Here is a 16793-nt window from a genome sequence, read left to right as displayed (position 1 = left end):
CTTCCCTGACTACACCACTACCATCTTGCCTACTTGTGCAGCTCCCCCTGGCTTCCCCACTCCCACCCCATTGGGTATTTGAAGCAAATTTCAGAAGTTCTGTTCCATCAGTAAACATTTTGGTACATATCTCTAAAACAGTGCTTCCCAACCTCCAGGCACAGGTCCGGCCCGTTAGGAACTAGGCTGCACAGCAGGAGGTAAGAGGCAGGCAAGCAAGTGAAGCTTCATCTGCATTTACAGCTGTTCTCCATCACCCGCATTACCACCTGAGCTCTGCCTCTTGTTAGATCAGTGATGATATTAGATTCTCATAGGAGTGCGAACCCTGTTACGAACTGCGCATGCAAGGGATCTAGGTTGCGTGCTCCTTATGAGAATCTAATGCCTGATGATCTGTCGCTGTTTCCCATCACCCCCAGATGGGACCATCTAGTTGTAGGAAAACAAGCTCAGGGCTTCCACTGATTGTATATTATGGTGAGTTGTATAATTATTTATTACATATTACAGTCTAATAACAATAGAAATTGGGTGCATAATAAATGTAATGCAGTTGAATCATCCCAAAACCATCCCTGCACCTCTGGTCTGTAGAAAAATTGTCTTTCATGAAACCCATCCCTGATGCCAGAACTTGGGGACCACTACTCTAAAAGATAAAGATATCTGGGCATGGTGGCTCATGCTTGTAATCCCAGCATTTTGGGAGGCTGAGAAGGGCAGATCACCTGAGACCAGCCTGGGCAACATGGGGAAACCTTGTTTCTACAAAAAGTACAAAAATTAGCTGGACATGGTAGTGCACACCTGTAGTCCCAGCTACTGAGGTGGCTGAGGTGAGAGGATCCCTTGAGGCTGGGAGGTTGAGGCTGTAGTCAGCTGTGAGCATGCCACTGCAGTCCAGCTTGGGCAATAGAGCAAGACCCTGTCTTAGAAAAAAAGGATTAAAAAATTTTAGCCACAATATTATTTATCACACCTAAAAATTAGTAATTTCTTACCTTCAAACTACCTAATCAGTGTTCAAAAAGTAGAAAATACCTTTGCAAAACTGCAAAATGCAAGATGTAACTACTGAAACATAGTGGCTGGCATTTGGTGGAATGGTTTTGTTTAAAACATGAAAGTTATTTTATCATGAGTTACTTCTATAGTTCTAACTAATTTTAGTTAGTGAATTATAAATGCAATGTAGAATTTTGAACCTCAAAGAATCTCATCTAGTATCATGAAATCTATGCTAGTATGATGTAATCAGTAGAATGTTGCTTAACTGGGAGCCTTTGGCATACCAACAGAACAGAACAAAACAAAAATCCTTCACATCTGTAAGAAGAGGTTTTTAAGTTCTTCTGAAAATTATCATTATTTCATTTAGATTGCTAACTTCAAATGAATGAGGCATTACCATTTCTTGCTGTCAATATATTTTTCAGAGCTTAGCCCGAATAATTTTGAGTATTATTTTATTGTAGGAAAAAATTGACATTACTTCCTTTTCTGGATAGTTTTCTGTTTGAGTGAGATTTGTTCATTGATTCCCTGATGTTGATTTTTGTTATGGGGGAAAAACTGGGGACATAATGAGAAGAGGTATGTGACTAGCTTGAAATAGGTTTTGCTACATACTAATCTTTGCTGTTGAGTTCTATGTATTACAGCAAAATGAATTTTCTAAAATACTTATCGTACTACAGTAGTTTTGCCTTGCATGAAAACATTCTAATAAATGAACAATTACTAATTTTGTTTAGTAGATAAATGTATCTAATAGGCCTTGGTGTATGGGCTTTATTCTTAACAGTTTTAAACCTTTAGTTTTTTGTTCTTTTGCTTTACAATGTTTCTTTCTTTTTCTTAGAATGCATCTACTCATGCCTCGAAATCTCCTGACGGTGTTAATGGAAGTGAACCAAGCATTCCTCAGGTCTGTTACTAATTGTTATTTTAGAAAATAACAAGTCATTTCAGAGTGTTGATTAGTCTATATTAATTATTAGCATCTGACTTCACTTTGAAATGGTGATGTCCAAATATTCAACACAGTGTATATGGTAAATACAGGTTTGCTCATGGTTTCTTGGAAAAAGTTTTAAATGAAAGCAGGATTGTATTATTTCTCATTTTAAAAATTAATGCGAAGCCAGGCACTGTGGCTCATGCCTGTCTGTAATCTCAGCACTTTGGGAGGCTGAGGTGGACGGATCACTTGAGGCCGAGAGTTCAAGACTAGCCTAGCCAACATGGCGAAACTCTGTCTCTACTAAAAATAGAAAAAGTCAGCCGGGATTGGCACATGCCTGAAATCCCAGCTACTTAGGTGGCTGAAGCATGAGAATTGCTTGAACCCAGGAGGCATACGTTGCCGTGAGCTGAGTTTGTGCCACTGCACTCCAGCCTGGGCGACAGAGTGAGACTCTGTCCAAAAAAAAGAGGACAATAATAATTATGAGAAAGTAAAAACTTTTTGAAAAACTGTGATCTGAGTTTATAGTTATAAAAGATCATGGAGGTAGCCATATTGAGAGACATACTGAGATATATAAGGTGGAAGGGGAATATGAAGGAATGAGATCTTTTAAAGTATTCTCTAAAGTGTATTTTACTACAGAGTTTAGGTTGTCCTTCATTTTAAAAAGTTACTTATAGAGAGGGGCTCAAGTCTTTTTTTTTTTTGAACCCTTCCAAAAAAGAAAAAAAAAAAAAATCACTGTGATAGCAGGCTGGGTGCACTGGTTCATGCCTGTTATCCCAGCACTTTAGGAGGCCGAGGCGGATGGATCGCTTGAGACCAGGAATTCGAAACTGGCCCAGCCAACATAGCGGAACCCTGTCTCTACTGAAAAAATACAAAAATTAGCTGGGTGTGGTGGTATGCATCTGTAATCCCAGCTATTCAGGGGACTGAGGCATCATAATTGCTTGAGCCTGAGAGTGGAGGCTGCAGTGAGCTGAGATTGTACCACTGTGCTCCAGCTTGGATGACAGAGTGAGACCCTGTCTCAAGAAAAAAAAAAAAAAAACCTTGTGATAGCAGTGTTGGAGATGAACATTTGTTTACTTTGGTTTTAGTGATGACTATTATCATTATCCTAGCTGTTCTTAGTAGTCCCTAATGTAAAATAGTAGTATTTCTAATTCTGCGAACCCAGGGCATGAGTCTAGACAAGTTGATTTATGAGCTAAATGATTCGTGAACTAAATTACGTAGACAAAACATTCGGAAGTATTGTCTAACAAATGTTTAAATGAGCTTCCCAAACTCCGTGGATGGGTGTCATGTGAGCTTAGATCCTCATAACTGTCAGTGAGGCTGGTCAGGTTCTGGGGACAGCCCAAGTCCCTAGGTCTGTTGACTCTGGTCTTGAGCAGCCACTCCAGTTAATCCCAAATTCTCTACAAATACATAATTTTCTATAAGTTCCATGAAGTAGGGGTAAAATATTGGGAGGCATCAGTCTAAACAGCACTGTACTGAACATATCCAGTGATCTTTAAATAATACTATTACAGAGTATGATTTAAAATGTATATTTTCTTTTCTAATTTTTTTGAGACAGAGTTTCACTCTTTGCCCAGGCTGGAGCGCAATGGCGTGATCTCGCCTCACTGCAATCTCTGCCTCCCGGGTTCAAGCGATTTTCATGCCTCAGCCTCCCAAGTAGCTGGGATTGCAGGCTCCTGCCACCATGGCAGGCTAATGTTTTGTATTTTTAGTAGAGACAGGGTTTCACCATGTTGGCCAGTCTGCTCTTGAACTCCTGACCTCAGGTGATCCAGCCACCTCGGCCTCCCAAAGAGCTGGGATTACAGGCGTGAGCCATCGCACCCAACCTGAAGTGCGTATTTTCTTCTCTCATGGAATAGTCCAAAAAGACTATAGTTATGAATGCAAAAACTTGAATGAGTCAACTTTATAACAAATTCAGAATTTTAATTTAGACAAAGAATGAATGTAGGTGATATTCAGGAAATAAGCTCACTGAGGGCTTTGTGCTTTCTTAAATATTACAGATATTTTCTTAAAAAATAAAATGGTATTTATTGTATACTGTGTATTAGACATATATGAAACATTTTACATATATGATCTCATTCATTCTCATAACAAAAAGATGCCTTCCCTCAGTTTTTTTTTTTTTTGAGACAGGGTCTCTCTCTGTCACCCAGGCTGTAGTGCAGTGGTGCGGTCATAGCTCACTGCAACCTCAAACTCCTGGGCCCAAGCAATGCTCTCACCTTGGCCTCCTAGGTGACTGGGATTACAGATGTGAGCCATCACATTTGGCTTGTTTACTTTTATTTTAAACAAATTTCTGAAAAGTTGATTTTGGGTTTAGCAAATTAAAAACAGTGTATATACATGAAGCGAGGGGGAAATGCTTACTATGTTTGAGCATATTGACAGCAGCAGGAAACCATAGTTCACAGCAAGGTTGAAGACGTGGTAGAAAGCACACCCTAGAGTTCTTAAAACATAGCAGCCTGTGGACCCTCTTATGTCTGGGGCAAAGTATCCTACACAGATTGAATATCCCTAATCCAAAAATCTGAAATCCATAATGCTTCAAAATCTGAAACTTTTTGAGTACCCACATGATGCCACAAGTGGAAAACTTCACACCTCACCTCGTGATGAGTCGGAGTCAAAACACTGGTGTACAACATAGTTTATTCAGTGTTCCCAAGGGAAAAAAGACTCTCCCCACCCTCTAGCTGTAAGATTATCTTTTCCAGGCATACCCAGATTCTCTCATACAAGCATGTCCACAAAGGGTTACACAGTGGCACATGTGCAGGCCAGATGGCGCCAAGGGCAGGTTCCCCATGATGCTCCACATGGGCCCAAGACTTACGTGCTTTACTTGCTGTGTTTTTTTTTTTTCCTTCTTCTCTGCTCTGTTGTATAAAGATTTGTTGAAAATGTCAAAAAGGCCTTCAGAGGCCCAGCATGTTGGCTCACGCCTGTAATACTGGCATTTTGGGAGGCTGAGGTGGGCAGATCACCTGAGGTCAGGAGTTCGAGACCAGGCCGGCCAACATGGTGAAACCTCCTCTCTACTGAAAATATAAAAATTAGTCTGGTGTGGTGGCATGTGCCTGTATTCCCAGCTACTTGGAAGGCTGAGGCACGAGAATCACTTGAACCTGGGAGGCGGAGGTTGCAATGAGCTGAAATCATGCCACTGCACTGCAGCCTGAGCAACAGAGCAAGACCATGTCTCAAAAAAGAAAAAAAAAAAACAAAAATTAAAAAACCATCCAGCAGAATGCCTCCCCCTCCCTAGTGGACCCATTTCCTGGTCCCTCAATTGCTTCTGGTGTTTCTTCTTACCTAAAAAAAAAAAGAAAATATAGAGTAACTTTTCAATCAAAACACAGCATCGTAGATAGAGACTGAAAGCTTACCATTGTTTGTTGTTGCTGTTGCTTAACAGCTATTACAGATATTCTGATGTTACTACTGTGCTGCTTAGTTACCCTGAACACATTTTTTTTTTTTACTGTGTTAATGGTATGTCATATATGTATTTCTTTTACTGTGAAGTACTTATGGATGAATAAGCATAAGAAAATTATTGCTTATCAGTAGCATGTAAGTTCAGTGTCAGGAATGATGGTGGTGCCAGACAACCACAGATTGTATTTGTGGCTGAAATTGTGACACCTTTGCTTTCTAACGGTTCAGTGTGGACACTCTGTTTCATGTACAGAAATGATTAAAAATATGATATAAAATTACCTTCAGGCTATGTGTATAAGGTGTATATGAAACATAAATGAATTTCATGTTTAGACTTGGGTTTCATCCCCATAGCATCTCACTATGTATATGCAGATATTCCAAAATCTGGTTCCAAGGTTTTTGGATGAGGAGTACTTAGTCAAAATGAGTTCACAATATACATGTTGTTTTATAATTTGACCTTTCCCATTTAATAGTATATCTTGAACTTCTTTCCATATATTATTATTTATTTTTAACTTTTTAAAAAAAATACTTTATAGCCCAGGACATACTTTTCAAGTTGCCTTGGGGAGTGCTTTCCATATACTGTAATTTATAAACTGTATCCTCTAATGATAACCATTTGGGTTATTTCCAGTTTTTACTCTTTTAAACCACCTGTGATATATCTGGGTGTATGAAGGGCATGGGGCATATCATCTGCTCTTACTCCTACCTTGCCCAGTATTATTAAATCTCTGGAATCTGTGAGCAGAACATTTCTGTTTTGGTTTTTTAAACTCTAAACTGAAGAGAATCTTTTTTTTTTCCTGTATTTTTTGCCTCCTCATGATGTCAGATTCCCTGGAGTATTTCATTCCTGGCACCTTTGAGATCATACAGTGACCCTGTTGTTAACTAATGAGAATGAGTTTCTAGGAGACATCGTTGAATATTGACTGCTGTGACCTGAACAAAATAATACTGCTTAGAACAGTTAGTTGAATTAGGTCATATTAGTTTTCATTGTGACTAAATTAATTTGTTGTTATTCTAGTTAATTAGGAGGACAGGTCTTGCTTATCACTGTCTAACATTGGAGTTACTGATCTGTGCAGAGGGACTCTAACTCAGACCTTTCAACTGTCCTCCATGATTTGTTAATGCCTATTTTTATTCCTAATAGACAAATGGTAAGTAGAGCAGAGTTGGCTGTTACTAGTCAACTCTGCCTCACGTTCCCTTATTAAAGTGGGTTCATTACATATTACCCTCCCCCTGCCCCAATTCGCCTCTTTTCTTGAGAATGATCAAGCATCACCACATCCATAAAGACCCTCTAGATAAAGCCCACTTGAGTTCAGTTACACACTTCACATTTCATGGTATATACCTACATTTTAGACACTGGGATGCAGATGGTCACTACCTTCAAGGATCTTACAGTTTAGTGGATGAATCCTCACAATACACTTGTGAAGTCAGCTTGGAAAGTACTGCTTTTTTCTTTCTTACAGATGTGCAAACTGAAGGAAAGTGACTTACTGAAGGGCATTCTATCTCTAGGTGACAGACGTGGGACCTGCACCCCAGTCCTCTGACTCCAGGTCCAACAATTTTTCAGCAATAACCAAGTGTCTTGTTTTTCAGAAAACAATGTATTATGTAAAATGTCGGGAATATAAATTCAACTTGTTAGAACTTTTATAAGATTATTGCTGGTGATAGGGGTAATAGAAGTCTAAATGTGTGTATTTTAATCCACACATTCTGTTGGGTTTTGGTTGCAGGCAGGTGACACACAGTCTTTTGCACAGAAGCTCCAGCTGCGGGTGCCCTCCGTGGAGTCTTTGTTTCGAAGTCCAATAAAGGAATCTCTATTCCGGTCTTCTTCTAAAGAGTCTTTGGTACGAACATCTTCCAGAGAATCCCTGAATCGACTTGACCTGGACAGTTCTACTGCCAATTTTGATCCACCCTCCGATATGGATAGCGAGGCTGAAGACTTGGTAGGGAATTCAGACAGTCTCAACAAAGAACAGTTGATTCAGCGGTTGCGAAGAATGGAACGAAGCTTAAGTAGCTACAGAGGAAAATATTCTGAGGTAGGAGCATGATCTTTTTGCCTGTACAAAAATTTCTTCCTCTTGTTCTCTAATTCATATTACTGTATTGCTTTACTCCTGTGATTGGCTAAACTGTTAATTCCCTGGATATATCCTGGTTACTAATGGTATGTAGTTTGTGGCAATATTTAGTTAAAGACTTTCAGTATCTAGTTAAGTAAAGACAGTGGCCCTTTGGCAAGACTCTTGGTAAAAGTTTGGAAAAGATTGTTGTCTGTAGCCTTCTGGTTCTTATATTCTGTTCCCCTCTCCTTTCGTAGTCCCTCTGTTCAAGGTCACTTGAACACCCAGTGTGGAGTTCATCTTCTGTTCTCATATCCTCTCCTTTATTCCTCTCTAACTGATGCGACTCCAAAATGACCTCGTCTGCCAACGAGCTTCCCATTATTACTGACTCTAAAATTGTTTTAGGTAGCCTGATTATCTGACAGATTTGGTTCATTCTCATTGTACTTACATTTAAACCTTTGCCTTGGATCAATCTTTTCATTGCTAAACCTGTGAGAATGACACTTTCTGTTTGGTCTAAGGGAGGAAGGAAGTCAATGCTAGTCCATTTCGCTTTTCAGTCCTTTAGGAGTGTAGCATCTTCCTTTCAGGCTAAATTTTATTTGTTGCCCTCCCTCAATTCCCTCTGCATCCTATGCAGTTAAAACAGTTCTTTCTCAGGAAAGCCTTTTTGGAGTAAGTTGTCCATATCTTTTTGTTTGTTAATCTTAAAATGTGTAATGTCTTATGGTTTGTAAATCACCGTTGTAGTTAATTTTAATTAATGAATACTAAAGTTCAGAGTCAGTATGTTAAAGATGGCTGTAACTTCTGTTTCCAATTATGACTACAATGTGAGTAATTTTATCCTACAACCAAAAACAAAACAAAAACCCAAATGAAATATACAAGATAAGATATCTTTTTAAACTATGAAGTGCTGACAAAATAGGAAGCAATTATCAGGCTTAAATATATAGGCTGGCTGGAACCCACCCAGAGATATAAACAAGGCATTAAAGCCATGTATGTCATGAGGCACTTGTAGAATCAAGCACCTTTTTCCTTTACATTTTTTTAACTTTTATTTTTAAATTTCTACCAAAGTTAATAATGGTCATGAATCTTTTAGTCTTGTTTCTTCACTAACTTAACCATGGCTTTTAAGTTTGAAGCTGGAGTAGTAGAATTTAAATATGCTAGACACTGTGTATTTTATATTTATTTGTTGTTGTTGTTGTTGTTGTTGTTTTTGAGACAGGGTCTCACTTTTTTGCCCAGGCTGGAGTGCAGTGGCTCAAACACGGCTCATTTGGAGCTTCAACTTCCTAGGCTCAAGCGATCCTTCGGCCTCAGCCCCAGCCCCCTCACGTAGCTGGGACTACAGGCGCACACCACCACACCCAGCTAATTTTTGTATTTTTTCATAGAGATGAGGTTTTGCTATGTTGCCCAGGTTGGTCTCGAACTCCTGAGGTCAAGCGATCCTCCCGCCTCAGCCTCCCAAGGACTGTTCTTATAGGCATGAGCCACTACACCTGTCCTGTGTATTTTATATTTATTATGTCATGTAATATTGTACCATTCCTATAGATGTTAATTAGCTCAGTTATGTAGAAAAAGAATTGGAGAGTCATAGTAACTTGCTGATGTTGCCTGGTAACTTGCTTATGGTCGGACAGGTTGTAGTTGCAGAGTCTGGATTTGATTTTAGGTCTTTCTGGTTGTTTCTAGTATTCTGTGCTGTCCCAGAGTCAGGCAGCTTAATGGGATCAAAAGAACTCATAGACTTTGTCTCTACCTCTCTTTGGCATTGTTAGTGCCTAGGATGAAATAATGTTGTAAATGACGTCTGATTCTTGGGTTACTCTTCCACACACACCCCCCTCCACCTGTTTTTTGAGCACCATTTTTCTTTTTCTCTTATTTTTAGTTCAGGGATACATATTCAGGATGTGCAGGATTGTTACACTGGTAAATGTGAACACCATTTTTCTATTTTTTGTGAGATGGAGTCTCACTCTGTAGCCCAGAGTGGAGTTCAGTGGTGTGATCTCGGCTCACTGCAACCTCTGCCTCCTGGGTCCTGGGTCAAGCAGTTCTCCTGCCTCACCCTACAGGCATGCGCCACCATGCCCAGCTAATTTTTGTGTTTTTAGTAGAGACAGGGTTTCACCATGTTGGCCAGCCTGGTTTCAACTCCTGACCTTGTCATCTGCCCACTTCGGCCTCCAAGAGTGCTGAGATTACAGGCGTGAGCCACTGCGCCCGGCTGTGAACACCGGTTTTTTGTCTGATGTTATGATAATAGTAAGCGGAGAGTCCTGGTCTTAGGCAGAATTTTGTTTTTTACATTCTTTGTTGCTAGATTCACCTTCCATTGCTGCTTTTTTTTTGAGACAAGGTCTCACTCCTTCACCCAGGCTGGAGTACAGTGGCGTGATCACAGCTCCCCTTGCAGCCTTGAGTTCCCAGGGTTAGGTGATTCTCCCACCTCAGTCTCCTGAGTAACAGGGACCACAGGCACACACCACCACGCCTGGCTAATTTTTTTGTATTTTTGGTAGAGATGGTGTTTTGCTATTTTTGCCCAGGCTGGTCTCCAACTCCTGGGCTCAAGCAGTCCTCCTGTCCTGGCCTCCCAAAGTGCTGGGATTACAGGTGTGAGCCACCATGCCTGGCCCTATTGCTGCCTGTCTTTTGATTCAGGATATCACTAGTGGCATTTGGGACACACAGCAGCCTTCCAAGGTAAATGGCAAAGCTGTAATAGGGGATGCTTCCTCTTAAATCTGCAGCTTATCTCTTTAGCACTTCCAAAGTAGGATCCAAAGAATTCACTGGAGCCATGTACTTAGCCTTCAGATGAGTAACTTTTTTTTTTTTTTAATTATAATAGAGAGAAGGTCTCACTAAATTGCCCAGGCTGGTCTCGAACTCTTGGGCTCAAGTGATCCTTCTACCTCGGCCTCTCAAAATGTTGGGATTACAGGCATGAGCCACTGTACCCGGCCCTAGATGAGTAATGTTTTATAACTTATAGGCTGAAAAGATTTGTTAATCCATAATTTCATCAGGGTGTGCTAGAATGTTTAAATACCCTATTTAGGTTAAATGGTTAAATATCTCTTTAAGGACTTGAATTACTAGTTTTCATCTGTGGATTATGAGGTTCTTTGCTCAGATTTTTGCAGAGCTATAGTCACAGACCCTATAACCAGAAGGAACTTTTAGAAATCAATTACATGGTCTATTATAGTCCAAAGCAGAAAAATCGCCTGGTGAGCTCATTAAAACAGTTTCCTGTCTCTCCACACTCTTCCCAAATCTCATTCAGTTAAATTGGGGTGGGGCCCAAGAATTTCTGTTTCAAGCAAACTTGCTGGTGATGCTGTTGCTGATTTAGTCTGTGACTATAGTTTGAGTAGCCTCCTGCCTTTAGGCAAGCTGGCTTGAATCACCACCTGTGAATTAGGTACTAAAATTTAGAGGTATATCTCTAAGATGAAGTCATATGGAGATTTAGTGTCTGTCAAATTTACATTTTATTTTTTAGAAATGTATGTCCTATGTTAGTTTTGGCCATCATGCATCTAATTAGGTTATCTTATAAGAACTCTTCTAATTTATTTTTTGACTTTCATAAAGAGAATTTTTTAGTGGACTTTAGAATAATTGCATTTATTTAGGAATGACTAATGTTGATGACTATATTTTAGCTTGTTACAGCTTATCAGATGCTTCAGAGAGAGAAGAAAAAGCTACAAGTAAGTCATTTGTCTACTGTATTATTAAGTCATAATTTTTAAATCAGAAAGATCTTACATAGTAAGAAATTTCTAACCCTTCCTTTTAAATAATTGTGCATATGAACAAAGTATTAAACTTGTTTTAACATTATTGGAGGTTTCGATAAAGAGAAACTGAATGAGATCCCAGAGATTTTACCTCTGTTAAGGATGAGCTTTCTTGAGTTACAGATCTCTGTAATGCTTAAGAAGTTAGAATTTACAGCATGCCTCTCTCAAGCATGTTTTCTAGTGTCTCAGTCTACAGGTTGCTTCCTTGTTTTAGTAGTAAAGACATGTCTAACCTTCTATGCAGAGTGGTAACACCAGTTATTTATTGTTAATTCAATGTTCTAATTGTCTGTAGAACATAGGAAATAAGATGATTGCAAAGAGTTTTTAGTTTATTTGATAATGTTTTCTTTCTTTTTTCTTTGAGATGGAGTCTCGCTCTGTCACCCAGGCTGGAGTGCAGTGGTGTGATCTCGGCCCACTGCAACCTCTGCCTCTCAGCTCAAGCGATTCTCCTGCCTCAGCCTCCCAAGTAGCTGGGATTACAGGCGTCCATCACCATGCCTGGCTAATTTTTATGTTTTTAGGAGAGACAGGGTTTCACCATGTTGGCCAGGCTGGTCTTGAACTCCTGACCGCAAGTGATCCACCCTCTTCTGCCACCCAAAGTGCTGGTATTACTGGTGTGCACCACTGCGCCTGGCCTTGATAATGTTTTCTGAAACATGCAGCTAATTTTGCCTTAACCCATTGTGCTATTAATACTCCATGAATTCATTCTCAAAAGGTTACCTTACTCTTAAGTTTGGTAGGTATCTTGTTTGTGTTTCTTCTGTGAATTGCCTATGGATTTTTATTTTTAGATGTAGGTAAGTCTGACACTAAGTGACAGTAAAGAATGGTGGTTTCATAGTTCCAAATTTCAATAATGTTAAGAGATAAAATTTGGCTGGGTGTGGTGGCTCACGCCTGTATTCCCAGCACTTTAAGTAGAGGCGGGGTTTCACTATGTTGGCCAGGCTGGTCTCAAACTCCTGACCTTGTGATCTGCCTGCCTTGGCCTCCCAAAGTGCTGGGATTGTAGGTGTGAGCCACCATGCCTGGCCAGCTTCTTAATTTTTTTTAATGTATGGTTACTAATTTAGCCATCTGATGTTCTTTGTGAAGTTTTCTGGATGGTTTTTTTTTTTTTTTTTGAAATGGAGTCTCGCTCTTTCGTTCAGGCTGGAGTGCAGTGGCACGAACTTGGCTCACTGCAAGCTCCACTGCCCAGGTTCACGCCATTCTCCTGCCTCAGCCTGCCGAGCAGCTGGGACTACAGGCGCCCGCCACCATGCCCGGCTAATTTTTTTTGTATTTTTGGTAGAGAAGGGGTTTCACTGTGTTAGCCAGGATAGTCTTGATCTGCTGACCTCGTGGTCCACCTGCCTCGGCCTCCCAAAGTGCTGAGATTACGGGCGTGAGCCCCGTGCCCGGCTGGTTTTATATTTTTAAATACAGACAATTATTTTGTTTCTAAGCCACAAAAACCTTTAGAACAGGTTGTTAATTGATGTGTTCCACACATTACAGGTTTCAGTGAAATAAATTGCAGTTGGAATTTGATTTAATTTTAAAAAATTTTATTTTTTAAATTGAACAAACAGTAAAATTGACTTTTTGTTTGGTTTACATGTCCATGCATTTTAACAGATGTATAGATTTTGAACCACTGCCACTGCCAGGATACAGAACAGTTCTATAACATCATGATCTAAGTTTTAACAGATTTTTCAATATGGTCACATCTTTAACATTTTAATCTTGTCCTCTGTCTTCAGGTTATTTTTGGATAAACAGTTGTAATATTTTAAAAATAATTATTTTTGCCTTGCTTTGTATTTACTATGTCATACAGTTAGTTGTTTAACCAGTTTTTTTCCCCCTCTCAATTAAAGGGTATATTAAGTCAGAGTCAGGATAAATCACTTCGGAGAATTGCAGAATTAAGAGAGGTAAGTTTCAGTGATGAGTACTTTGAAAATAGTAATTAAATCTCATATTTATCAGAACTGTTGTATGTCCTAGGGTAGTTTCATATGCATCTCATTAGTTATACAAATAACTAACGAGTCCAGCCTCCAAGACCAGGGGTCAGTTCTTAAAATTTTTACTTGTATGATTTTTCTAAGATATGTTGTCGGAATTAATGAAATAAGGTCTTAGCAACAGAATATCATTTGTCTGCATGAACAGTCAGCGTCAACTTCCAAGGGTTAACTGGGTTCTTCTGTTAAGTATTTCAGGCTTCTTTTTGTTTTTCCTAACCATCAGTCTTTTTTATAAAATAAATTATGTTTATTGTAATTTTTAGGGAGTGAGTTATTTTTCATAGCAGTTAGACTGTTTGAATTCCTTTATGTCTTCCTGCGGGCCATGTGTACCCACTTGCCATCAGAGTAGGTAAGACCACTCCTGGTTTGACCTGCTGTCTCAAATTATTTTGTAATGAGTACCTGTTGACTTTTTTGGGGTTCTCCCGCTGTCAGGTCCATCTGATACCTTGTTTCTTCCCTCTGCTTTCTCCTATATAGATCCCAACAATTGCGTATTTTACTGCTATTGGTGCTTTCTCTCCACTCATTTATATTGTTTGTTGAAGAATGTCTTGTTACCTATTTTTGTTATGAATGTTCTTCATGGGTTTTTGTTACTTTCTGTTAATTCGTTAACAAAACAGTGTTATTTTGAGAAGTTTGAAATAGGTAGCTTTAGGACAAATCAAAGTAAGTTTAATGTTTTAGGTATTGTAACTGTGTAATTTATCAGTCCAAGATACAGATTTAAAAAGTATAGATAGCCTTAAAAGGGTCAGGTAAATTGATAAATCTATAAATAGTAATTGAGAAAAGCTAGTATATTTGTGGGAGGAGACAAAGAAGAAAAACAAGGGAGTATAGATTAGGATGATATCATCAATATAGCCATATTGTCCCGTAGAATATTCTTTGTTGTTATTGTAAATGACAGACTACTACGTGAATTAACAATCAGAATTAATCATGTAGGAATTTCCTGTATTATATCACTAAAGTTTTATTCTTATTGCTATCATGTTTGATTTCTAGTCTCTTGCAATATTTTTTATATAGCCAAATCACTGAATTTTTGTGATATGAAAGAAAGATTATATAATTTACCACAATTCCCAGATAAATTCTTTAAAACATTCTAAACATGACTTTGAAAACCAGGCTAATTTACTTTTGTTATACTGACAAGACCAAGCATTGGCGTCAGTAATACAAATAATTACAGATGTCCTTTATTAATGAAAATTTGTATAACTTCTTTTGGATTAATAACTTAGAAAAATGTATACCTACTTTGGAAGTTATAGAGAAGGAACAAAACCTTAACTCCTGGTCTGCCCAAGAATCTGGTTTTCTAGTTGGACTGGGAATGTGTTAGTACTCAGAAAAGTATGCATGGGGGTTAGGTGTATGCAACAAAGGGGTTGTGGGAAGTGAGAGAATGATAGCTAGGGTATCCTCTTTTGTTTCTCCTGCTTTATATTAATAGAAAGAAAGTGCTTTTAGTAGCTAAAAGCCCCTTTGCTTTTGCTAGAGAGGCAAATAATACAGCATTTCTACCCAAAAGATTTTCCTGGTAAGCTAATATCTTTTTGCTTAACATTTCTTTTTTACTTATCTTGTATTCTGGGAATAAATGAAGGGTGTTAATGATAGATATCTTGTATTTCTGGTGAGAAATTAAATGCCCATGTTTTATGCAGTTAATGATTAGATACACATAGTAATGGAGAGCAGGCATGTTTAAAATTCAGAGAGTGTACATTAGAGAGATTAGGCATCAGGTTTTGATGCCTAAAATCTGATGAATCCTCTTTAAAACATTCGCATTATTTAAATATGCATTGAATAAAGAGACAGGAATACCTCTTTATAATGTTATTATATCTGGAAATACAGGAATACCTGTTTTTTTTCCTTCCTACGCTCAGCCCTTCTCCACTAGGAGCCCTCGTCTGAGGGAGCTATACTCAAGAAAATACAGCTGAATGGGAAACCCATCTACTTTATTCATAGATGAGTAAGCACCCATGTGATTGCTGGCTGTTAGTAAAGATAGGCCTCCTATCCTCGAATTTAAATTATAAAACCAGCATTCCTTGGCAACATCAAATGGGGAAAGAAAAAGAATTGACTTTGCTAGCAGGCCCCAGCCTTACTCATCTACTCAGTTGCAGCTGTTGAGGGACTTAGAAAAACTGTGAGAGAGCTTGCTGGCTAAAAAGCATGCCTTGTCATGCTTGTCTGTGGTAAAATGCATTTGTGTTGACCTTCTAAAGAGGGTGGAGCTCTGTGAATACTCTGAATGCTGCCAGTTAGATTTGCAACTCTACCTAAATTTTTTAGGAGCCGGTGAAATATTGGGGGCAAAGACCAGAGGTAAGGGAATATGGAACTAAAGGGCCTATTTTAACTTTCCTGTCTAAATCCATTATTTTATGCAGTAACTTTATCTTCCTCTATTAGGAAATATTAATACTTATCAGAATCACAGATTGAAGAATTTGTTGTTGTTTTTAAATCCACCTACATGTGTTAGTTTTCTAATTACCACCAACTTAATGGCTTCACACAGCACAAATACATTATCTTGGAAGTTTGACCCAAGCCTCACTGGGCTAACATATTGACAAAATAGTGTATAGGTAGCCGGGAGAGGGAGAAGGGGACATGATTAAAAGATGCTCCCTTGTATCGGAGAACTTTCTGTCTAGATGAAGAAATGAAAACATGCAAAATCTGAAAACTGTAGTATAAATCGAGGAGTGTTTTTTGGTTTTTTGTTTTGGTGGGCTGTTAGGACCGCTCTGTAACAGAGCCGAGCATGGAAGGTTGTAGGTTGTAGGAAATTATTCGGAAGAAATGAATTTTACCTTCCAGTTCCTTCCAGAAGTGGGGGAGAAGGGAGTTGTCATAGGGCCACTAACTGTTGTATTTTGGAATAAAGACATCAGGAATAAGCACCCAGATTCTTTTATTGCCATTATTTCATTAAAGAAGTTGTGGCCGGACACAGTGGCTCCCGAGCGCAGTGGCTCACACCTATGCCTGTAATCCCAGCACTTTGGGAGGCTGAGGCAGATGGATCACGAGGTCAAGAGATAGAGACCTTCCTGGCCAACATGGTGAAACCCTGTCTCTACTAAAAATAACAAAAATTAGCTGGGTGTGGTGGCATGCACCTGTAGTCCCAGCTACTCAGGAGGCTGAGGCAGGAGAATCACTTGAACTCAGGAGGTGGAATTTGGCAGTGAGCCTAGATCGCACCACTGCACTTCAGCCTGGTGACAGCGAGACTCCATCTCAAAAAAAAAAAAAAAAAAAAAAAGTTGTTTTAGTACCAAAGCAATTAGGA

At 39.1% G+C, this 16793-nt stretch overlaps 1 protein-coding gene across 5 annotated transcripts in view; it reads left to right on the top strand.

Annotated features, from left to right (window-relative positions):
* The window catches only part of GOLGA4 (golgin A4), a 124038-nt gene that overhangs the window by 27184 nt on the left and 80061 nt on the right, over positions 1 to 16793 (top strand). For all 5 annotated transcript variants that reach the window (XM_010376623.2, XM_010376624.2, XM_010376626.2 and 2 more), the window contains 4 exons: positions 1865 to 1930; positions 7243 to 7557; positions 11286 to 11333; positions 13304 to 13360. In XM_010376623.2, the coding sequence (XP_010374925.1) occupies positions 1865 to 1930; positions 7243 to 7557; positions 11286 to 11333; positions 13304 to 13360 (486 nt within the window). The remainder of the gene's footprint in view (positions 1 to 1864; positions 1931 to 7242; positions 7558 to 11285; positions 11334 to 13303; positions 13361 to 16793) is intronic.

This window comes from Rhinopithecus roxellana, chromosome 1 (genome assembly GCF_007565055.1).
Source record: "Rhinopithecus roxellana isolate Shanxi Qingling chromosome 1, ASM756505v1, whole genome shotgun sequence".
NCBI classification, from domain to species: Eukaryota; Metazoa; Chordata; class Mammalia; order Primates; family Cercopithecidae; genus Rhinopithecus; species Rhinopithecus roxellana.
The sequence above is the reverse complement of the archived record's forward strand: the minus strand, read 5'-3'. Positions and strand labels throughout refer to the sequence as shown.